The 25,262-nt window shown below is 41.9% G+C and overlaps 1 protein-coding gene across 4 annotated transcripts in view; it reads right to left on the bottom strand.

Annotated features, from left to right (window-relative positions):
• The window catches only part of NCAPG (non-SMC condensin I complex subunit G), a 120,009-nt gene that overhangs the window by 40,297 nt on the left and 54,450 nt on the right, over nucleotides 1–25,262 (bottom strand). For all 4 annotated transcript variants that reach the window (XM_068116567.2, XM_068116568.2, XM_068116569.2 and 1 more), the window contains one exon: nucleotides 1,376–1,462. In XM_068116567.2, coding sequence (XP_067972668.2) covers nucleotides 1,376–1,462 — 87 coding nt within the window. The remainder of the gene's footprint in view (nucleotides 1–1,375; nucleotides 1,463–25,262) is intronic.

The following is a 25,262-nucleotide window of genomic DNA, read 5'->3' as shown; positions in this document are numbered from 1 at the left end:
ACTGTTCTTCATCTAGATGTTCCTGCAGAACAAACAACTTGGCTTGTACAGACCTTTGTCAGTGTGACATCCAGTGCCAAAATGATGAGGACTCTCAAGATGTGATGAACGAAAGCGATGATGAGGATGATGACTTTACTCAATGATGAATCAAAGCTCTGTGCTCTTTAGAAGGTGAGTTACATCAGTTTTACGGCGGCCAGTTTGAAAAATCCAAGATGGCCGCCACATAGGAGCTCTATGGTCATGTCTAGCTTATCGAACTTGTTACCATTGGATTCGGGGCCCTTGAAAATGTATGTTTAGCAGTTAGAATCAAAGCTTTATGTTGTTTAGAAGCTGAGATATTGAGAAACATCAAGTTTACGGCGGCCAGTTTGAAAAATCCAAGATGGCCGCCACATAGGAGCTCTGTGGTCATGTCTAGCTTATCGAACTTGTTACCATTGGATTCGGGGCCCTTGAAAATGTATGTTTAGCCATTAGAATCAAAGCTTTATGTTGTTTAGAAGCTGAGATATTGAGAAACATCAAGTTTACGGCGGCCAGTTTGAAAAATACAAGATGGCCGCCACATAGGAGCTCTGTGGTCATGTCTAGCTTATCGAACTTGTTACCATTGGATTCGGGGCCCTTGCAAATGTATGTTTAGCCGTTAGAATCAAAGCTCTATGTTATTTAGAAGCTGAGATATTGAGAAAAATTAGTTCTACGGCGGCAATTTTGAAAATCCAAGATGGCCGCCATACAGGAGTCTGTGCAAATAGCAACATTGGTTTTCTGACTGACTATACAATATAGTTTCCAAAAATATATAGTTTTCCAAATCCCCCAAAAATTCCAACGAAATTACATAGTGAACCTGACTAAAATGTCACAACTTTAAATTCCCCACAGAACGTGGGTCGATGCTAGTCCAGATAAATTCCGTTTTTGAAGTGCCATGTTCCGTGGATTCACATTTTTCCCATCTGGTATTTATAATTTAATCTTCATTTTGTTATTGCCCACATTTCTGCCACCTTCATGGAAAATACACCGGCCAGGTAAACCATGGAGGATTTCAGGTGTAAAGACTGAAGGAAAATTGTATTTTTACCAAAGCAGAAACACAAGTAAATGCTTCTTTTCTATTGACAACAAGAAACAGAACTTATTTTGAGACAGTAACTCTGGTTTTATGGAAAAGGCAAATCAGTGAGTGTGAGCGCAAGTACACGTGAAAAACAATGTTTACAGACCTGTTTGAATGTGCAATGTCCGTACCGACGTCATTCAACGAGTACGACGCACGTTACCTCGATTTTCAAAAATCATGCAAATATACAAGCATATTGACAATGAATGAGAAACAGAGTAAGGCAAAGACTTTCACCTCCAGCTCATCGTGTCGAATGGTTTCAGCATCAATGGGTTGAGGAACCGGAAAGGGATCTCGTAACTCCGACACAATTTCCGCTACCTAGAGTGTGCGAACCCAAAAGACAAGGATCTTAAAGGACAATGTGAGCACATCAGGGTCTCAATTTGAAAACATTTCCCTCTGCTCACAATGCCAAACTCTTGCTCAGCGGACATTCTTATTCCCCAAAGAAAATAAAGGGCATGTGTTTGCAATCGGTTATTGCAGGACCAATCAACCGTCGTGCGAAGTCCTTCCTTGGCACACCTGAGCTCCTCACCACATACAAGGCTTTCATCCGCAGCTCAATGGAATACTGCTCTCCCCTCTGGGCTGGTGCTCCTGCCTCACACCTAGCTCGTCTTCACGCTGTTGAAACCAAAGCGTTCAGAATCATTGGAATCTCCCACGATGAAGCTAACTCCAAGGGCGTTTCACTCACTCACCGCAGGCAGGTTGGTGGTCTTTCCGTCTTCTACCCACTCCTCTGTGGCCTTGCTCCTCCAGCTCTCTCTCTGGGCTCTGTCCCCCAAATATTCCTACAGGTCGCACAAGATCTGCCTGCAACCCTCTTATGGTCAAACTGCCAAAATCAAGACTCTCTGCTCACCTTCACTCCTCTTTTCTCCCGCCTCTGGAACAAACTCCCTCACTCTCTTCAATCCCACTCCACCCTCCAGGTCTTTAAAACAGCTGTTCACCACCATCTCTTATCTTCCCCCATCCAAAACCTTGATCTTTTCCACCCCCGCTAATTTCACCCCAAATACACTTTTTTGAAATACCAACTTCTGTCCTGGAAGTCCTTGGTGTCCTTGTGTTTTATACTTCTCCCACCCCTCCCCCCCCCCTTCCCATGCCTCCTCCCCCCAAGCCCTCTCCCTCCCACACTTCTACCTGCTCTCAAATGTTATGTTTGTGTGCTTCCCCTTCTCTCCCCATCTTGTCTTCCGCTCCCTCTTTTTATATATTTTGTTTGTCTGGTTGATTTGTTTGTGAAATAAATGTTAGCTCTTTCACGAGCCTCGATTCAGTATACAAAAAAAATAAAAAAATAAAAAAATAAAAACTTTGTTACTTTTAACGATCATCAAATCCATATACGTACTGTTCAAGTTAAACTGCAGTAGATACTGTACGTTGCTTATATTTAAAAGATCAGTAAAAAGTTTAAATTGAGCTCTTTTGGCCAATTTTGTGACGTCCATTTAAAAATATGTGCACTGCAGGTGCATGGGATATGGAGAAAGTTCCTTGATCGTCAACCACAACCAGATCAAATTAACAAAATGTCAACACAACGTCTCCAGAACACCCAGAGCACGTCTCACTGAAACAACAACATTCACATTTGATGTGGTGTACTCGATTACGCTTTGCTTCTGATCAACAAAATACTCAAAGGAATTCGAGTGTTCTTCACCAGGTGATGTTGCCCTTGATGTGCCCTTACCGTACTTTATGTGCAAAACAAGCTCAATGTCGATCAACATTCCTTATTAATACCGATTCTCTACACACTGTGACACCTTCAGTCTTCCAGGTGAAAACGGCACTTGCGTTGATTTTGCGCTTATCAAACGTGCTTCCTCGAAGAGGCACAACGTTTCACTTACTCAGAAAAGACATTATTATTTCTCTGAAACGGTGATCCAATGGTCCATTCCTAAATTTGTCGAGGGTAACCATGGAGAAACATTCCCTGCCAATTGAAAGCACCCAATGGAAACTTGGCATCACAAAACTTCTCAAATCATCGTAGCACTGCACCACAAATTTACATCAATCTCAACATCCGTTTTGGATACTCATCAAATTGTTCTTCCAACATAATCAGCTCTATATTTCCAAATGGGATATTGCACTTCCTACATTTAAATTAAATAATCTATACGATAAGAGAGCCGCTTGTCTGTGTGTTGCCATTTTCTCAGAAATGGCTGAACGGATCTTCGTCAACCTTACAGTTCATCAGTGAGTTCCTGGGAGTGTTTTAGGGAAAAATTTAGAAGATTTTGAAAAAGAAAGTTCGATTTTTTTGAGTTTTTTTTTTTAACATTGCTTTATGGCTTCTGAGCCTTTGTAGGTATGTGAAATGTAATATTAAATTATCCCCGATTAGTGTGTGTGTGTGTGTGTGTGTGTGTGTGTGTGTGTGTGTGTGTGTGTGTGTGTGTGTGTGTGTGTGTGTGTGTGTGTGATTTTAATATTAAATATAAATTTTCCATGGTGCGTGATGGGACGCGTTTTAAGCACCCCAAAAATATATAGAAAATAGCAAATTGATTTGTTCAAAATGCCAACGGGCTTAGAACATTACCGGGCAACGCCCGGTACTATTGCTAGTTTATTATAAAAACATTTCATAGAACTAATTTTTGAAGATTGTCAGCAGCAAGTAGCAGTGTAGAGAGTGCGCTTTTTTTTTTTTTTTTTTGTATCCAGGATCGAGGCTCGTGAAAGATAACAATTATCACACAAAAAAAAATCAAACAGACACACAAAACATGTAATAACGGTAGAGGTAGACGAGATGGGAAGACAATGGGAAGCACACAAACACAACATTTGAGAGCAGGGACATCGGGAGATATGTGGGAGGTGTGGAAGTGTAACTCAGTGTAACTTATTGATTGGCACTGGTAACTTATTGATTAAAAAGACTGGTAACGATTTCGTAAATGGATGCCAAGAATGTGCACGCACATGGTAATCTCTTGTCCACCTGGTCACAGCCCCTGGCTGGAGCACCCCCCTATCGTTTGGTAAACGGAACTCGCAGCAGGAGGGGAGCGAGCTGATGCCAGGACTTGGTGCATGCATGACCTCGGGGCATTAGCGGAGAAAGGATTAACATTCAGCGGACAGGGGATTAACTCCAGTTTGTCCATATAAACCAGAGCAAACGTTGAGTCAAGGAGACTTGCCACGATAACTCCTGCTCGACGGAGCGAACGAGCGCCCATCATCAGACCCTCTGCCCGACGGGAGTGGCGGAGGAACATCGGCCGAACGAGAAGGACCATGCGAAAAGAGTTAACCTGGTCCATTGAATTAAGCGGTATTATTTGGTAATGGAATGAAGTGAATAACCAGTTAATAAACCAGACCTTTTGTAAAACCTGTGTCCGGTCATTGGAGTCTTGAGTCTCCCCCACTACTTCCCCTACAATTTGGAGGCACCGCTGACATCAATTGTACACAAACAAGTCTTTAAAAGGTGAGTGTGTCTTGTTTTTGTCCAATATGATTTACGAACTTGGGAATAGTCTTGTACATACATGGGGGAGAAGGTGGTCTGGGGCTTCCTTGCGCACCGATGCCGCGATATAGGTGGCGTGACCCATCACGAATGGTACTTCGATAAACGACTGTAGCTATTATTCGTGTTTTTCTAAATGATTTCTGTAAATACGTATTTTTTGCGCTGTCTAAATAAAATGCACCAGGTCGGCGCTGGTCATTAAGGGCCTTACTGTGACCTGGGAGCAAACGGAGCATGAGTGCACCATGCGACCATTTGCTTCCAAGTCGTGTAAGGCCGGTACACTCGTATACACACCCGTACACGTGTAAAGTAGTTTTTTTTTTTGCACTTGTTCAAAGCACGCGACTTGCTCGGCATGCGACAGGGAGCCGGGAAATGGAATTATATTTATATATATATATATTTTTACCTCATTCCAATTTATGGTATATTGTGAAAGATGGCGATTGGATGAAAATTGCATACCAACACTCCCTCACTGTCCCTCATTGTCCCTCATGTCCATTCCGGCACCCTGTCTCTTGCTCCCGCTCCTTCTCCCTCCCCTCCCTCTAGTTCCCATTGGCGGACGTTTTGCGAGAAGCAAAGCGTTTTGCAGGAAGCTTCCAGGAAGCTTCCAGGAAGCAAAGCCAGGGCTGTTGCTTTTTGTGTATTTTCTCTGCGCCCCATACTCGCAGATTTGGTTGGTACAAATATTTTATTGAAAGGTGAAAGATGCTTTTGTGGAAAAGCAATGGCAGACCACCCATTGTCACCACTTTCATGAGCTCAGAGAAATAAAAAATTCCAAATTCCACTCTGATGGCTCAGTGGAAATCGGCAGCAGAGTGGGAATCGGCAGACAATGGAACAGCTAGCGACGAGTGTTTGTGAGTAACAACCACCCTCTGGTCGAGGCTCATAGGAGGGGTGATGCTTACTGATTCGGCACGCTTACAATAGATATTAATGGCGAAGGTTGTGGTTGGTTCGATTGTGCGAAATGAACGTTCTTTGAACAAGTTAAATGGAAAAAATAATGACAAAGTATATAACTGTTTACTCTCTGAAACTGTGGATTCTATGAGACAAAGTACAGATAAATTTTGTTTCACTTCTAAAAAAGATTTGTGGACAAAAGTGGGTGTAAGGATGTAAGGATGTAACGATGTGAGGTAATATCGAGTTATGGAATTAATTGCTTTCAACAATGCAAAGGGTGACAAGATATGGGATTTTAATGGGATAAATATAGAAGATGTTTGTTTTTGTCAAGAGAAAGTGACAATTGGCGGAGAAGTCACAGAGGCCGGGTTCTGGGCCTTGGACAGCAGAGAAATTGCGTTTTGACAGCAAAAGACTTCCAAATAATGGTTGTGGCAAACAGTGACTTCTAGGATGACAGGGGTGTGGGGTATTTGGCATCGCCAGACTAGCTTATTGGTTTAGGAATGTTTAGAGGTCATTGCAATGTAATAATTACTTGTGATGTTTTGGGAACATTCACAACGTTTCACTTTCGTTGTTGCAACGTTTTGCTCCAACGTTTTGGGAACATTCAAATGTTGGGTTGTGCTAACGATTCCACAACGTCGCCACAACGTTTCACTTTCGTTGTTGCAACGTTTTGCTCCAACGTTTTGGGAACATTCAAATGTTGAGTTTTGCTAACGTTTCCACAACGTCGCTACAACGTTTCACTTTCGTTGTTGCAACGTTTTGCTCCAACGTTTTGGGAACATTCAAATGTTGTGTTGTGCTAACGTTTCCACAACGTCGCTACAACGTTTCACTTTCGTTGTTGCAACGTTTTGCTCCAACGCAACGTTTTGGGAACATTCAAATGTTGGGTTGTGCTAACGTTTCCACAACATCGCCACAACGTTTCACTTTCGTTGTTGCAACGTTTTGCTCCAACGTTTTGGGAACATTCAAATGTTGAGTTTTGCTAACGTTTCCACAACGTCGCTACAACGTTTCACTTTCGTTGTTGCAACGTTTTGCTCCAACGTTTTGGGAACATTCAAATGTTGTGTTTTGCTGACGTTTCCACAACGTCGCCACAACGTTTCACTTTCGTTGTTGCAACGTTTTGCTCCAACGTTTTGGGAACATTCAAATGTTGAGTTTTGCTAACGTTTCCACAACGTCGCTACAACGTTTCACTTTCGTTGTTGCAACGTTTTGCTCCAACGTTTTGGGAACATTCAAATGTTGTGTTTTGCTGACGTTTCCACAACGTCGCTACAACGTTTCACTTTCGTTGTTGCAACGTTTTGCTCCAACGTTTTGGGGACACTCAAATGTTAAGTAAATCGGATAAGAATTCACGAGTTATTTAATTATTAGCGATTAATGAAGTACTTATTTAATTAATTACATTTCTTATTAAATTACAGTAATTACATTACAGTAATTACCTGAGGTAATTACAGTAATTACAGTTCCGGTAATTACAGTAATTACAGTAATCATTACAGTAATTGCAGTAATCTTATTACAGTAATTACATTACATTAACTCAGGCACCTTTTGAGTAAGGAAGCTGATATTTGGACATGACACTGACCGAGTGATGTGGCTGTCAAGGAAAATTTTGATTTATTGATTAATCATTTAATAAATTAACTCGTTGATTTATAAATGACTTATTTAATTAAAAGTCCTCAGAGATACATCTTCGGATGAAATACTTGCAGATTGGTTATGCTATGAGCCAATTGATTAAGGAAAATATTTTGTGATGGCCATGTTGGCAATTTCGTGGCCATATTCGTGGCAACTCAGTTAGTGCCACTGCACCTTTAAAATGCATCCCTGCATTCATTTTCCGATCAATTGAGTTGAAATTTTGAACAATCGGATCTGGACTGTCGTTGTTAACGACTCTAGCACGCACTCGTCCAATCAGGATGGAGCGGTATGGTCCCCGGATCATCACTGCCCGCAGTGTTAATTAGTTTTACTTTTTTCTCTTGGTCATATAATTTTGAAGACATGCATGTCATGATAGAGGAAATGTTTGTTCTGTTGAACGGAATAAATGTTGTTTATTTGTGTGGGTGTGTATTTTTGTGTATTTTGGATATATTTTCACGACTAATTCCAGTTAACATCCTGCAAAATTTGCTCGTTTGCTGGCCGAGTCGAAATTGCGTTGAGTTTCTATGGCATGCGCCATTAAAAGCGCTGTGTAATGGTTGAGCTCCCTTTATTTCGTTTTGGTCATGCGGATGAGCAAACAAAGTGACAAATGCTGCGGCTGGAGCAGTAGAAGCGATGTTTTTTAATGGAAACGATGTAATGAGTAATTAAAAGTGGGAGGGGGCAACACCACGCATACCTCTTTTAAGGTGTGTATAAACCCTGGAATAAACGTGGGAGGGGGCAACACCATGCATACCTCTTTTAAGGTGTGTATAAACCCTGGAATATTTCAGCAATCAATACAATGCTGAAACTATGTAAGTTAAGTTAATGAGTAATTTAATGAGTAACTTAATGAGTAATTTAATAAGTAATTTAATGAGTAATTTAATGAGTAATTTAATGAGTAATTTAATAAGTAATTTGATAAGTAATTTAATAAGTAATTTAATGAGTAATTTAATGAGTAATTTAATGAGTAATTTAATAAGTAATTTAATGAGTAATTTAATGAGTAATTTAATGAGTAATTTAATAAGTAATTTGATAAGTAATTTAATAAGTAATTTAATGAGTAATTTAATGAGGAATTTAATGAGGAATTAAAAGTGGGAGGGGGCAACACCACGCATACCTCTTTTAAGGTGTGTATAAACCCTGGAATAAACGTGGGAGGGGGCAACACCACGCATACCTCTTTTAAGGTGTGTATAAACCCTGGAATATTTCAGCAATCAATACGATGCTGAAATGATGTAATTTACTGTGTAAGAGGGTCGACCTTGGGTTTGTTTGGGTTTGTTGTTTATTTTTGTGGGTGTGTATTTTTGTGTATTTTGGATATATTTTCACGACTAATTCCAGTTAACATCCTGCAAAATTTGCTCGTTTTCTGGCCGAGTCGAAATTGCGTTGAGGTCCTATGGCATGCGCCATTAAAAGCGCTGTGTAATGGTTGAGCTCCCTTTATTTCGTTTTGGTCATGCGGATGAGCAGACAAAATGACGAATGCTGCGGCTGGAGCAGTGGAAGCGATTTTTGAATTGTTCAATGATTATTCGATATTGTTATGACTTATTGTCAATAGGTATACTAAGTGGCCATGAGGTAGCCTGTTGCTATGTACAGTTTTATTCTATTGTTGATTATACCACATAGCTGTGGTGATAAAGGAAATGTTCGTTTTAAATAGATGATTATGATAGGACCATGACGATAAAATCATGATGATTATTATGAATGATATCATAGGGTTCAAATGCAGAATGATTGCATGAACTTGGGAAAGAACTTTCAAGCCCTATGGGATAAATTGGGTGTTACAAGCAATGGAGTTTCAAAATTTAGCATGATTGAAGGAATTTTACAGTCTTATTTCAGGAGTTTTACGAAATTTATATTGCCAAGAGATTTGGGTACTATTAAAAGAAAAATGATGAGATATTTTTCCCAAAGAACTGTAATATCTGCCATCCATTTTGGCTGTCTCACGAATGAAGGATGAGTTGCCTTTAGTGGTTGCAAAGAAAATTTGTGGAGACCAGGCAAAATGGGGAAATATGTCAGATATGACCCTAGGACAGGACGGTGATTCATCAATTGACATGAGGTACGAACCAGAGGTGACGACCGATGAGATTCGATCTCAGTCAATGGATGGACCTGTCCTGACATCATTGGGGAAAGGGCTTATGCAAGGAGTCATTCAAAATGATTAATTTGATTTATTGATGAATATTGATGAATTAATTGAAATTGAATAATTGATTGAATTGTTAATTGATTGAATCTAATTGATTGAATTTAATTGAATAAATTTAACTGAATAAATTGAACTGAATAAATTGAATTGAATATATTGATTGTTTGATTGATGAAAATGCGGTCTCAAGAAAGAAGCTTTGATATCTTTGCGAGATATTATCAATGTGGAGACAACCTGGGAAAATTGACCAAGGTGGTGAGTTTATATACAGATATATATGTGCGGTTACCATTGTGTGATTTCCCCGTCAACAGAGCGGACACCTGAGGATTCACCCATTTCATACTGACCCTCCGGCTCATCTGCAAATACTGATCTGTGAGATTGGATTGTGCAAAAGCCACAGCTGAGGGAGATTCTCTGGAAATCACCGTGTGAACAGGTGGAGAGATCCTTCCTGGAGGTACGAGTGAAGCTTTAGAGGAACCTGGAACAAGCTACAACACATTCAACGCTACTTTGATAAAAGGCAGAATGGGAAATGGAGCCTGCAAGAATACACAAGGACAACCAGAGATTCCACAAAAAGGTACTTGTACACATCATATGTACGACCGTTATGGTGCCGAAGCTATAAGGCAGGTCGAGAATTGGTATTTGTGGACAAAGGGACATGATGAGGAGTTTCCAAGAGATGGTACATTTGAGCGAAGTCGATTGGAAAGATTAGAACAAAGATTGAAAGCCAGAAAGAGACAGAATCTAACGGTAGACTGGCTTGCATTCCATCTTTGGGATGGTGAATCCAGACAACGGGAACAGCAAGAACGGATAACGGATCTAGAATTTAAAATAAAAAGGATACAGGATACAGTGGAGGAGACAAATGCACAACTGCCCTCGAAATTAGGAATGAAAGTGACAGTTGTCCCATCTGATTTCCAGTTGTCTCCCCAAAAAGGACGGTACAGAGAATTTTTTCGTGTTTCAGGAGATAACGAGAGATTGCAGTGGCAACTCAGGGATGTAGAGATGCAGCCCAGCAATACAAGTGCACAGGTGCACAGCCCAGGCAACGACAGAAACCGGTGTTTCAAGTGTGGACGGATGGGACATTGGAAAAGAGGATGTCCGTATACCAAAAGGAAGACAAGTTAATAGGGTAAACCAAGATCAAGGGTACCAGTGCTGACCGATACCTCAGACAATGATTAGGCCTTCATTGCGACAAATCCCAAATGACGATTGGCCTCAACAAATTAGATTACTGGATAAACATGAATAACTGTCGATGATTCTTGGGTCTGAAAAGTTTTCGGAGCAAGAATTATTCATTCTTTCTTTTGCTTGTAAGCAAATTAGTAATTAATTGATCAAATGCCGAAATTGGATCTTTTATGTTGGGCACACAATTTTAAATTTACAAAGTTGGAACAATTGCTTTGCAAATTTTTGAAACCAAGTGACAAGAGTCACATGATGATCAGGTGGGAATTTCGGACTAGTGTTCCGCATGATTGATAGGTCAGTGGTCGACTGACATGCAAATGGGTGTGTAGTCAAATTTGGATAAATTATTGTGGGAACTGAAAGGGTAATTTCAATGTGACATCATAGGGGTTTTCTAAGAATAAACTTTTTGGTCCATTTGTGTATTAGCATTTCTAAAATTGAAGGACAAATTTTATGAAATTGAAATAAAATTGACACCCATCTTGATCTGTAAATAATAGTTCCAACGCAAACAAATACGCATAATGCATGTGTGTGTGTATTTTTGTGTGTCAATGTTAGTGTTTTTTATTGTTTTGTGTATCAATCTTACAAGATTGTTGACACCGACAGTGTGCCTGTCTGGAAATGGATAGTTTTATGTGGATGGGATTGAATATGCAGAGAATCCGTAAAATAAAATAGAAATAGAATTTGATTATGAACATTATCTCTTTTGTCAAGGGAGATGGAATATAAAGATTTGATGTGCTGGGTTATGAGCAGCCATTAATTAATAGTAAAATTGTGAGTAATTTGGGGATTCCATTTTTGATAGAATTTATATGAGAATAACAGCTATTTATGGATATGAGCTTCATAAAAAGAAATGAGGGAGTACAAAATTAGCCAAATTTGGGAGAGGTCTTACACTGACTTCCCAGAATACTCTGCTCACGGATTTATTTATATATATATATATATATATATATATATATATATATATATATATATATATATATATATATATATAAACTTGAATTTTATCAGCATATAAATTGTGCTGTATGTATGGATGTGTATTAGGCATAGATGATATGGGAAAATAGTAAAGAAAATCTTGCTGATTTGAACTATTGTGAGTTTTAAAACAGAATGCATTGTGAATCTTAAACCAAGGGGCAGACATGACAGCGCTGTTACGTTATTTATACTCAGAACGCGATGTCACGTGCACCTGCAACATATTTGTTAAACTCGCACACCTATATTGGCATACTGGTGTCAGTAGTACTCACTGGGTGCATAGAAATGGATGAGCAACAGTTAAGGGGGTTTAAAATAAAAACACTTACTTGGATATTTTCTACAAAAGTATGGGTTTCAATAAGTGGTAGCTGTACACATGGGATTCATCAAATTAAGTTTTGGAGTTCAAACAAAGTCACTGGTTAACAGATGGGAATGGATAGTAAATAAATTCTTCGATGCTGGGTAAATGAAGTGAGATATTACAAAGACTTATGAGAGCTATTGTTCTGCCTTACAGCAGTGGAAAATTATTGGGAAAAAATTAGATCCAACATAATGAATCTATAAAAGAATGTGATAGGGATGATATCCTCAATTTGTACTAATTATTTGATTGTGGGTAAAGGAATTAAGTTATCGTAGTGGATTGTTAACAGCAGCCTGAAAATGTCCTGAGAGTGTGCATCCATGGAATCAGAAATCCCAGATTTGTTTTTACAAACAACATTTTGGTAGAGGTCTTGTGTGGACGAACACTTCCTTGGTAGATAAAAAACGGTACTGCATGCTGGCAGCCACTTTTGCAGCCAGTTAGGCCAAACAAATTGAGAGGAAATTGTAGTTAAATACGTAAGTTACACATGGCTATTTGAAAAAAAAGGAAATTTGTTGAGATGGGAAACATTTTTCGAAGGTTTATTAAAGTGTTATAATATGACATGTGGCAAGGCAAACTATTGGATGGGAAAATTAGATCTGGCTATAGAATAAATTTATTGACCCCTTGAAGTTAATTCTTCGAATCATTGTTTCACTGGCATTTTTTGTTCAAATTGGAAATAGTTTGGTAGAGCTTTGGTTAAAACCTTTGGTTGCGGTATCTTGGAACGAAATGATAAACCATAGGAGATTGATAAGAATAGAAAAAAAAAAATGGACCCCAAAATAGAAAGTTGGATTCATGCCCCTCATTGCAAACAAGCACATGGGGCTAAGGTGGACGATCCCACAGAAAATAAGGCTGCACCTAGCAGCCCAGCAGAACATTCAGTGGCAGATAAATGATAGTCGTGATTTACAGTCATTTGAATTACATTTTAACACCCCTTGCATTGATAAACATTACATTTTCAACATGTGATATTCCTACTTGGGATAGTGACATTTATTTGCCTACATGACATACAATTACCTGCTGATATTAATACAACATGAGTGAAAAAAAAAAAAAAATGTATCACAACTACACTCATGATCAGGGGATTGAGTTCAACCCCGGGAGATAGGGGGATCAGGGTAAGACAAATAATCTGATTTATGTTACATATTAAGGGATTTTCTTTATTTACCTTTTAGGAAGCTTGTTAGTTTGGTATACTAGGACGTGCCCGTACGTGGGTGCCCGTTCCTTGCCAAAAAAAAAAAAAAAAATGTCTTCGCCCATGCATGCATGGGCGTGCCCATGGGCCCATGGGCGTGCCCGTAAGTGCGTGATGTGACCGTACAATGAATGTATCGTCCCGACGCCGCAGCTCGGATGGTGCTGCAGTTAATCGGGCCTGTATCGGCAGAGTTATTATAAACGTGTACTACAATCGATCGTACCTTACAGCGTCTGCTCGCCACGTTCAGCATCAGTACGTCGTCACTATGACTATCCGTAAGTCCGGAAGTGACGTCCTCATTTGACTGTCCGGAAGGTCGCATATCGCAGTTACGATGAATCGCAAATTAGTTTTAATTAGTTTTAAAACACATAGTTTAACGCCAACATAGCGCCAACATAGTTTGCCAACGTGAAATAAATGAATACGCTCTCAAATGTGCCGTCCGAGGCAGAGTCTGTTCGCCACGTTCGGCACACGTGATAGCTCGCTGCTCTCTGATTGGTTGAATCGTTTTTTGGACATAGCTCGGTAACTACTTCTCCGATTAATATGAAACCTTGAAAAGGCACATCCTCGGGTCCCCAGCAATATACCTGGCAAGTTTCAAGTATATCGGACCCGTGGTTGTCGAGAAACAGCGGTCACAGACAAACATACACACAGACACACAGAGATTACTGGAATTATAGATAGATAATGTTGAATGTCATCGACATATAACTATGTCATAGGTATGAATATATACAAGGAGTAGCAGACTTGTTTGTTGGTTTAGTAGTTATATTGGCAATTGTTTTAGTGGTGGCTTGCTTGAAAGCCTTAGTGACGGTGTGTTTGAATAAGGTAACCAACAACACGATGATAACGCATGAAGTGACAAATGAGGAAAGAAATGTGGAACCAGAAAAGGAAGACTTTTATGGCGACATAAACAGTAGAATTAAGATAATGGCATAACGACAATGTTATGAGTTGTGTCAATCACAATATCAGTGAACTCATATCACCACGAGTGACACACTGTTAGAGAAAAAAAAAGGGGAAAAGAAAAAGTGGAGAGGAATTATGGTAATAATACATTATGCTTAATTTGTTGGTTTGGGAAAATTTTTGTTTGGAATTAGATATTCCTGTTTGTGATTGTAATCATATACAATTTATTTTCTTAGAGTAGTGCTAAAATACCTGCACAAGCTAATTTTTGAACTATATTAACCTGAAAGCAATTGTGGATGCTATTCTTAGTTTAGTAGTGAAATACATACCTGATTGAATATTATTTGTGTGACGCATATAAATGAATATAACTTTTTGAATGTTGTAAGGGAAAACAACAAATTGTTGAATGTGAAACTGTCGGAAGATATACATGATTATGCTGATTTCATGGTAAGATGTACCCTATCTGATTCAGTGTGTGTGGAAAGCAGATTCAGATGTGACTGAGCATAAGGATAAGACGAGATCACATTTTGAAGGGAGTGCTAACGGAATTGGGAAGAAGTTCAAGAAAGAAAATTTGTGGCTAAAAAATGAAGTTAATCGTGGCATACACCCTCTTTCTCAAAGAATGATGAAGACATTCTCCCGTGTAACTTGGAGATGAATGCTTACCTTCACCAAGGAAATTTATGTGACCATTTGCCTGGATCACACTGCAACATATGAAAGAAAGGCGATCACTTACTCTTGTTCGAAGGCTTCGAACATTCATCACATCAGAAGTTGCAGGACAACGACATTTTACCCGCAACCTCTGTGAAATGCGGGGACATATGTTATTACTTCACCAACTTCCGGGGAGCCAGCATGGAGCTGCAAACCAATGGCTGTGCCTTTTCACAACAGCTGTGCGCGATTCTGCGGGCCACTCCTGGTATGGACCATGGATGACCTGAACACCATGGTCCCAACATCATTGTGGATGCATCCGGCATCCCTGTTCCACATCTTGCTGGCCAATCAACGTCACACCAATACTTGCTGCCCACTCACAATGAGGGAGGAGGCAAGTCGACTACAACTGGGTGAAGGCCTTGTTCAGGAATTACAATGGTTTACAGAAAAAAGTGGCAAGAATGCTACAAGGAGAGCAGGGTCAGTCTATGACTCCGCAATGTTACCACAACAGCGAAATCCTACACGAAGTAGTGCAGGAGCTATGAAGACATTAGGAGAAAATGTTTCATACCTGAATTCAAACACAAGTGATCAGCCCTTCCTTTCAAACAAAGTCAACATTTGTGTGGAGGCAAACGTTTTTGCCAGATGGTGCAGATGCTTTACAAAACTTGAAAATGAAGTGAAATTGTTGTATCTTGGGGATGGTGAAGTGTTGTTTTGAAAATATATTTGTGATGCAAATGCAATAGATTGAACAATATGGAAGGAGTCAATGACCAACGAAATGTTTTGTGATTCTTGCAGGATGACGGTGTATGCCTAAGGGAATTTGATTACCAAAGTTATGATTATTTACTTATACTCGTAATGATGTTTACTTGCAGTGATTGATTATTTACTTATACTTGTAATGATGTTTACTTGTAGTGATTGACTGTTTACTTATATTGATGTTTAGATTAATGGTTAATATAAACAAAAACAAAAAGATGAGCGAATTGTGGAAGTGTAACTCAGTGTAACTTATTGATTGGCACTGGTAACTTATTGATTAAAAAGACTGGTAACGATTTCGTAAATGGATGCCAAGAATGTGCACGCACATGGTAATCTCTTGTCCACCTGGTCACAGCCCCTGGCTGGAGCACCCCCCTATCGTTTGGTAAACGGAACTCGCAGCAGGAGGGGAGCGAGCTGATGCCAGGACTTGGTGCATGCATGACCTCGGGGCATTAGCGGAGAAAGGATTAACATTCAGCGGACAGGGGATTAACTCCAGTTTGTCCATATAAACCAGAGCAAACGTTGAGTCAAGGAGACTTGCCACGATAACTCCTGCTCGACGGAGCGAACGAGCGCCCATCATCAGACCCTCTGCCCGACGGGAGTGGCGGAGGAACATCGGCCGAACGAGAAGGACCATGCGAAAAGAGTTAACCTGGTCCATTGAATTAAGCGGTATTATTTGGTAATGGAATGAAGTGAATAACCAGTTAATAAACCAGACCTTTTGTAAAACCTGTGTCCGGTCATTGGAGTCTTGAGTCTCCCCCACTACTTCCCCTACAGAGGGCTTGGGGGGAGGAGGCGTGGCAGAAGTATAAAACACAAGGACACTGCAAGGACTTCCAGGAAGGAAGTTGGCATTTCAAAAAAGTGAATCTGGGGCGAAATTAGCAGGGGTGGAAAAGATCCAAGGTTTTGGATGGGGGAAGATAAGAGATGGTGGTGAACAGCTGTTTTAAAGACTTGGATGGAGGAGTGGGATTGAAGAGAGTGGGGGAGTTTGTTCCATAGGCGGGAGAAAAGAGCAATGAAGGAGTGAAGGTGAGCAGAGAATCTTGATTTTGGCAGTTAAACCATAAGAGGGTTGCTGGCACATCTTGTGTGATCAGCAGGAATATTTGGGGGACAGAACACATAGAGAGCTGGAGGAGCAAGGCCAGAGAAGAGTCGGCAGAAGACAGAAAGCCCAGCAACCTGCCTGCGGTGAGTAAGTGAAAGGCCCTCGGAGTTAGCTTCATCGTGGGAGATTCCAATGATTCTGAAAGCTTTGGTTTTAACAGCGTGAATCCGAGCTCGGTGTAAGGCAGGAGCACCGGCCTAGAGGGGAGAACAGTATTCCATTGAGCTGCTGATGAAAGCCCTGTATGTGGTGAGGAGCTCAGGTGTGCCAAGGAAGGACTTCACACGACGGAGGATGCCCAGTCGGCGACTGGCTTTGGAGGCCAGATTTGAAAAGTGGTTTTCCCAGGAAAGATCATGGCAGATAGTGAGACCCAAAAGCTTGAGTGACAGAACTTCTTGGAGAGGATTATTCAGAAAGTGGATGGGAGGGTTGTCCAGTCGGTCTTTTCGGAGAGACAAAGGAAGAGTGTGAGATTTGTCATGATTGAAAGACATGTTCCACTTGTTTGACCAGTCTGTGATTTTGTCCAGGTCTGCAGAGAGTGAGGAGGCTGCAGACTGCCGATCTGAGGGATGAGGAATGGAGCGGCAGAGAGTGGAGTCATCAGCAAAGAGATACAGAGGATTTTCAAGAGAGTCAAATAGATCATTGATGAAGACCAGAAAAAGCACAGGGCCCAGAACACTGCCTTGGGGAACTCCAGCCTGAACAGGAAGAGGAGATGAGAGAAACCCATTCAGGGCCACATGTTGACTACGACTAGAGAGGAAGTCCGCCAGCCATGCGTGGAGATTTCCATGGATACCAAAGGAGGAGAGTTTGGTGAGCAGAGCGGGGTGCCAGACCGTATCGAAGGCACGAGATATGTCAAGGGAGACAGCTCTAATTTCCTGTTTGGCATTGAGGACCTGCATCCATTGTTGAGACAGCAGAAGCAGCATGTCCAGAGTAGAGTGACCTCATGACCTGGTCTGAAACCAAATTGATGATCAGAGATCAAGCCATTTGAGAAATTTGAGAAATTTGAGAAAATTGAGATTTGAGAAATTGAGAAATTTGAGAAAAAAAAAAGAGAAAAAAAAAAAATTGAGCCATTTGAGAAAAGGAAAAATTTGATATCTGAAGCAATTATGGATTCCATGACTTTGCTGATAATTGGGAGAAGGCTGATTGGTCTGTAGTTGCAAGGATCTGTTTTTGCACCTTTTTGGTGTAAAGCGGTGATGTTGGCTGATTTCCAAGGTGATGGCAGATGACCTCGAGCAAAAGAGAGGGTGAAGAGAACAGAGAGGGAGTGAAAGAGCGGCGGAGCAGGATTTTAGGACCCGTGGACTGATGCCGTCAGGTCCAGTTGCAGAATCAGAGTCGAGGGTTGACAGAAACTTTTCCACCTTGTCAGGAGAAAAGGACACAGAGTCCAGGAACAGCTGGGTACAACTGGGTACGTTGGGTATGGAGAGGGATGGGTTTGGGACACAAGATTTAGAGGCAAACACAGAGTTGAGGCATTCAGCTTTTTCACGTGCGGAGTCAGCAGTGTAGCCGTTTGAGGTAAGCGAGGGGGTGGAGGGGGAACAAACACCAGGAACGGATTTGACCAGACGCCACCAGGATTTGGAAGAGGGAGACAGGTTTGAGAGTTCGGTCTTGAGAGTGGAGAGATATTGTTTCCTGGCTCTCCTGAGGGTGGACACACTTGTTTCAGGCTTTGTGAAAGGAAATGAGATTTCCTTCCGTTGGATTTGATTTCCAGGAGGCGAAGGCAAGTTGTTTCTGGGCAACTGCATCACCACAACATTCCGTGTACCATGGACGGGAGGAAGGGTATGACAACTGAAGGCGAGATGGGATAAATCTGTGCATGTGAGAGAGCAATTCACTTTGGAAGAATTCCCAGGATGAGTTGATGTCAGAGGCGGTAGAGATGGGAGACCAGTCCAGATGATTGATGGCTGTTTGAAGACCGTGCCAGTCGGCCTGAGTGAAATGCCAGACTCGTCGACACTAAGGAGGCTCTCTGAGAATGGTCAGAGAGATGTCCACTTTAACAAGCACATGATCAGATGAGCAGATTGGAGCAGAAGAAGAGCAGGAGACATTTGCAGGGAAGTTAGTCATAACCAAGTCTCAAAGAGAAGATGCTCCGTTGCCTGAGATCCGGGTCGGGAAATTGACAGATTGTGTCAGTCCCAGTGAGTCGCAGAAGTCCTTTGATGAGGAGCCATGGCTGGTGAGAGAGGTGCCCACACCCAGCCAACTGGCATGGTGACAATTGAAGTCGCCACATATGAGGAAGAGAGAGTTGGGATGAGTGGATAGAAGTTGGTCCATATTATCAGACAGCGAGATGTAGATCGAGTCATCACTGTTTGGTGGACGGTACAACACACATATGAACAAAAGGTGGGAGCGAAGGGGAAGCCATAGCCAGAGGTACTCCTGGTGGTGAGGTGGAGAGAGTGCAGTGCAGGGCGAGTGAGGAAGAGTGTTTTTGATAAAGATAGCAACCCCACCTCCAGGACGAGGCTCAGGTCTATCATACCGGAGGAGGGAGTAACCCGGGAGAGATACTAAGGAATCAGAGACATCATGAAGGAGGAAAGTTTCTGTTAAGCAGATCAAGTCTGGTTTGTCAGAAGCAACCTGAATGGAGAGATAAGTCAAGTTTGAGCGAAGGCCCCGGATGTTTGAGGTCCATACCATTAATGAAGGGGAAGGGGGAGCATCGGATACAGAACAGGGGGGGGGGGGGGGGGAGGGGTAGGGTAAGATGTGGAAGAGGTAGAAGAGGTAGGGAGAGCTGTTGAAAGTGTGTCAGAGATTTCAGAATAGCTAGGAGAAAGGGAAGGATACAACAACACAAACAACATGCATTTTAAAGGCCATTTTCCCTGCTAGAGCGGGGGTTAGCCTTGCGGTTCCCATGACAATCTTCTCCATTTTGCCCTATTTTCTGCATCTCTCCTTGTTAACCCCCTTGCCCGCATTTCTTCTTCCACCATCTTTAGCCAAGTCTTTCTCGGTCTTCCCCGTCCTCTGCTTCCTTCTACATTCATTTCCATCACTCTTCTCAACCAGTCACTTTCATCCTTCCTCAACACATGACCAAACCATCTCAACCTGTTCCTCTTCACAGCATCAATCACAGGCTCTATTCCCATCATCTTTCGCAATTCATCATTTTTCTTCCTCTCTCTCAACGATACTCCACACATCCACCGAACCATTCGCATTTCCACCCTTTCCAATCTTCGTTGCTGCTCTACATTCATTACCCATGTCTCGCTCCCATAAATCATAACACTTCTCACACATGCAGCATACACCTTTCCCTTCAGCTTCAACGACACTCCCCTCATCATCAGCACGCCACTCAGTTCCCGAAACTTCTTCCATGCACATCTCACTCGAGCAACCGTTGCCGAGTCTGATCCACCTTCTCCATTCAGCATGTCTCCGAGGTAGCAAAATGTTTTCACACCTTCCAGCTTCACGCCGTCTCCAAGATCCAACTCAACATTTCCTCCATCTGCAGCTCCCTCTGTGCACACCTTACATTTGAATGTAGCTGCCACACTGGTTAATGACCCTCTCAGACCACTACATTTTTGATGAACCCACTCAGCGCACATTGTACATTGAATGGAGTTCACTCCGACACCCTTCCTACACACAGCACAGGGCCACTTCCCAGTTCTTTCCACCTCACGACATGCTTTACCACTTGCCATCACCTTCGTCTTTCCGATATTCACCTTCAGACCTTTTGTCTCCATACATTCCTTCCACGTGTTCATCTTTTCCTTCAGTCCATCCATACTTTCCGCAATAAACACCAGATCATCTGCATACAACAACTCCCATGGTAAACCCTCCTTTACGTTCTGAGCCAGCACCTCCATCACAGCTACAAATAGTAGTGGACTTGGTACCGACCCCTGATGCACTCCCACCTTCACCTCAAACTCACCACTGTTCCCGTCCTTGGTCCTTACAGCTGTCCGTGCTCTTTTGTACATTGCCATCACTACTCTGATCAACCATTCCTCCACTCCTAACTTCCTCAATGCCCATGTCAATACTTTGCGTGGTACCCTATCGAATGCTTTCTCCAGATCAACAAACCCAAGAAACAACTTCTTCCTCTTCTCCATGTACTTCTCCTGCAACTGCCTCACAATGAAAAGTGCGTCTGTCGTTCCTCTTCCTGGCATGAATCCAAACTGCATTTCGTCGATCTTCACTTTCTTCCTTATCCTCCTCTCCAACACCCTTTCCAATACCTTCATTCCATGCTCCAATAACTTTATCGCTCGGTACGAGCCACACTCCAGAGGGTCACCTTTCCCCTTGTATAGAGGGACGAGGGTACTCAGTTCCCAATCCACTGGAATGCGGCCTTCTTTCACCACCAGATTACAGATCTCTGTCATTCTGGGGTGGACAAAGAAAGATGAGATGAGGACAAACATGAGAAAGGGAAGGATGGGGTGGACAAAAGGTTTGATGGTGATTGGGTGAGACACAGTGAGGTGTTATTTGAGGGGGGGGGGGGCAGAGCGAGGCAGAAGGTTGGGGGAGATGGAGGTGAGAGTTGGAAGGGGGAAGAAGTGGGGAGGACGCTTTGAGGAGGAGGGGTGAGAGGGGGGAAATGGAGAAAAAATGAGGGCGGGGAGATTTGAAGGGGAAGGGCGAGGGGGGAGTTTATGAGGCAAGGGGCAAGGGGGGGGGATTTCAAAGGGATGGGAGATGGGGAAGATTTGGAGGGGAGGGGTGAGGGGGGAGCCTCGGAGGGGAGGGGTGCGGGAGGAGTTTAGGAGGGAAGGGGCAAGGGGGGAGATTTGAAAGGGATGGGTGATGGGGAAGATTTGGAGGGGAGGGGCAAGGGGGGACATTTGAAAGGGATGGGTGATGGGGAAGATTTGGAGGGGAGGGGCAAGGTGGGAGATTTGAAAGGGATGGGTGATGGGGAAGATTTGGAGGGGAGGGGTGAGATTGGAATTTAGAAAGTGTTGTACGATTAATGGGAAACGAACATTTGTTGCAAAATGAGTATCTTGTGACCTTCGTGCCAAAGATACGTTTAAGGACGCTGGAGGGGGGATGGAGTGCAGGAGAGTTTAGGGAATGTAGAAAAGAGGAACTGTAAGAGATGGATTTTTTTTTTGGAATGAATAGATTTGGTGTGCAAGTCGAAAGCACCCTTTTAAAGAAGAAGAAAAAAAGGTGTTATAATATACGACAGAATACAGCACTTCAGGGGAAAGTTTTAACATTTTTAAATTGAGCAGTGAAAACTATCTGAGGAAATGGGGGTGAAACACGTGGTCGAAGAACGAACGAACGAATAAGAACAACGAATAAACGAATACGAACAACGAATAAGAACAAAGGAAATGTTTTTTTTTTTGTTAAGATTTTAAACAAGGAAGTATGGGGTGAAAAGACTGGGAAAAACTGAGAACGAAAGTAAATGGACCACAATCGACCGCTGAGAGAAAAAAAGCCTCAAGGGAGGAAACAAAGTACTAGGCCACAAAAAAGCGGCACAAAATAACCCACAATTTTTTATACAGGTATGAAAGATTAACACCAAGAATCTTCCTGGGCACACACTATAGGTGCACACCCCGAAAGATAAATACAGTTTCGACAAAAATACAATTGTGAACAATTACTTCACTTCGAAAGCGTGAGAGCGTGGATAGCTTCGAAAAACCGTGGTTTGATGTACGTTAACTCAAGTTCTGGAGCTTTTTCACACTTGTGGTTTATAAAAATATCTCTTGTTGTATAAATCACACTTTGCTAAGGGCGTCATATTACCCGAAGCCTCTACAGTCTACACTCTCTGGAATCCCATGAGCAGATAACGTTTTCAGATTTGGTTTTCCCAGATTAATCTCCTTTTCAAAGCCCAATTTTGTAAATGTTTCTGTTGTACACCGCTCCTTTCATATTCCACCTCCAGACGCTGCATGACGTCACTGCCGGGCAACGAAGGGGGCTCGGCAATGAGGCACGCTGACAGGGAGTACTCGGTTTTCACTCCAGTTGTTGTGCACCGCTCCCTTCCTATGCCATCTCCAGGCGCTGCATGGCATCATTGCCGGGCACCGAAGGGGGCAATATCTGCCACGCTAGAGGATGCACCCGGCAATGCCGACATGCAGCGCATAGAGACTGTGTTGGGTGGGAGAGGTGTACAATAATCGATTGATGAATTGTCTAATTAAAATCAATAAATAATTATCATGACATATTTTCTTAATCAATTGGTTAATGGCATACCTAAACCACAAGTGATTCATCTGAAGCTGTAATGTTTTGAAAATTAATTAAATAAGTCATTAATCGGAAAAAATCAAATAATTAATAAATTAATAAATAATTAATCAATGAATTGATTAATCAATAAATCAAAAATATCCTTTGTAGCCAAATCACTTGGTCATTGTCGTGTCAAAATATCAACTTCCTAACTCAAAAGGTGCCTGAGATAATTCCCAGATGAGAAAGAAAATAAATAAGTACTTCATTAATCGATAATAATTAAGTAACTAATCAATTAATTGATTAATCAATAAACAAAAAAATACGTTTTTGCCAAAGAACTTACTCACTGTTGTGCCGAACTTTCAGCTTCCTAGCTCAAAGGATGGCTGAGATATCGCCTGGACAAACAAACAAACAAAAAAATCGGTCAGAGGAATTGCCGGAAAACTTGCTGGAATGTACTTTTTATCGGCCATTTTGGATCAAGGGTTTCGGTTTTTCCAAGATGGCGGCCGAACCACGTGACCGATGACATCATTATTTGTTTCTAAACTAATTTATTCCGAGATTATGCTCAAGAAATTTCATCTTGATCGGATGAAGTTTTGTACTTGTCGAATTATGATGTCATAATGGAGGAACCTATGACATCATCATTAACATATTTTATTCCCCATGGAGAGTTCTTTACAATGAGCCATGTCTAAATTTTTTCAATTCAGCACTTTCGGAGATATAGAGGTGCAGTTTTTCGGTTTTTCCAAGATGGCGGCCGAACTACGTGACCGATGACGTCATCATTATCATTTAAAAAATTCTGCAGGTGGAGTTGCACATATGGTGAAAATTTCCTGTCAATCGGACCAACGGATGCAGAGAAAATCATATTTATTCTGTGCGGACAAACAGACAAACAAGCAGACAAACAAACAGACTCAAATGCAATACCCTCTCCTCTGGCGAGGGTAATAATGCAAGTATTAAATTATTTTGAAGTACTATAAGTCTCGAAGCTGCTGTAACCATGGAAACGAAGAGATTTCATTGAGACTGGTTTATGCTATATGTTTCGAGTCAACAATGAACCATCCATACACCGCTTCAATCCAGGAAATTTGCAGTCACGACAAAGGGATTGCAGTCTTAAGATTATATTTTCTATATTATTATTATTATTATTATATTATTATTAACCTGGTGTTGGTTTAGCGGTTAGGGTGCTGGCTTGGGATCCGAGGATCCTGGGTTCGAATCCCGGTCGATCGCTGAATTAACGCCAGGGGGGTTGACTCAGCCTGTCATCCTTCCGAGGTCGGCAAATTGAGTACCAGCTTGCTGGGATGAATGATCCCGATGTGTACTCCGGCTTAGAATAGGTACACCGTATCCCTGCGCATCGTAAGAGCGTGACCAAGGGTTAGCGTCAGGAAGGGCATCCGGCCATAAAAACATTGCCTCAAACAGGGAAGCATGATTGTCATGGGGCCCGCAAGGCTAACCCCCGCTCTAGCGGGGAAAATGGCCTTAAAACGATCATTCATTTCATTCATTCATTCATTATTATTATTAACGTTATTATTTTTATTAAAAAACCAATACTACTGCATTAAGAAACCTGGGCCAATTTGACCGACACGGCCTGAAGGCATGAAGCCGAAGGCCTATAAGTACTGTGTCGTTCGAAGACCCTGACGCCTACGCTTTTGACATTTGATGGTCACCAACGGTTTGTTTGTTTCACACTGCATGAAAAATTCAGCCTGAACGGCATAGGAATCAAAATGGCAGAGTGTGGAGTCAGCCGTTGTACACCGTAATTACATCACTAATGTAATCACATCACCCTGTCATGTGACGAGATCCTCAGGTCGGATTGGTGTACGTTTGTGAGGGACATACATACATGAAGAAGATTTCATAGATTCCCTATCCTGAGGGGGGCAGCAGTGTTCCAGGTTGAAAAACCCTGTGACCAAATTCCCTGGCATCTGGTTGTCGGACTTTGAAAAACTGTTGACAAAATCCCATGTTTGACCTTGCAAAACACTCTTTCCCTTTGAGGCTTAGCCTGCTTGTCAACTCTGTACAATTTCTCTTCGAAG

This window comes from Myxine glutinosa, chromosome 5 (assembly GCF_964187855.1).
Source record: "Myxine glutinosa chromosome 5, kmMyxGlut1.1, whole genome shotgun sequence".
Lineage (NCBI taxonomy): Eukaryota > Metazoa > Chordata > Myxini > Myxiniformes > Myxinidae > Myxine > Myxine glutinosa.
This window is presented reverse-complemented; position numbering and strand designations above follow the sequence as displayed.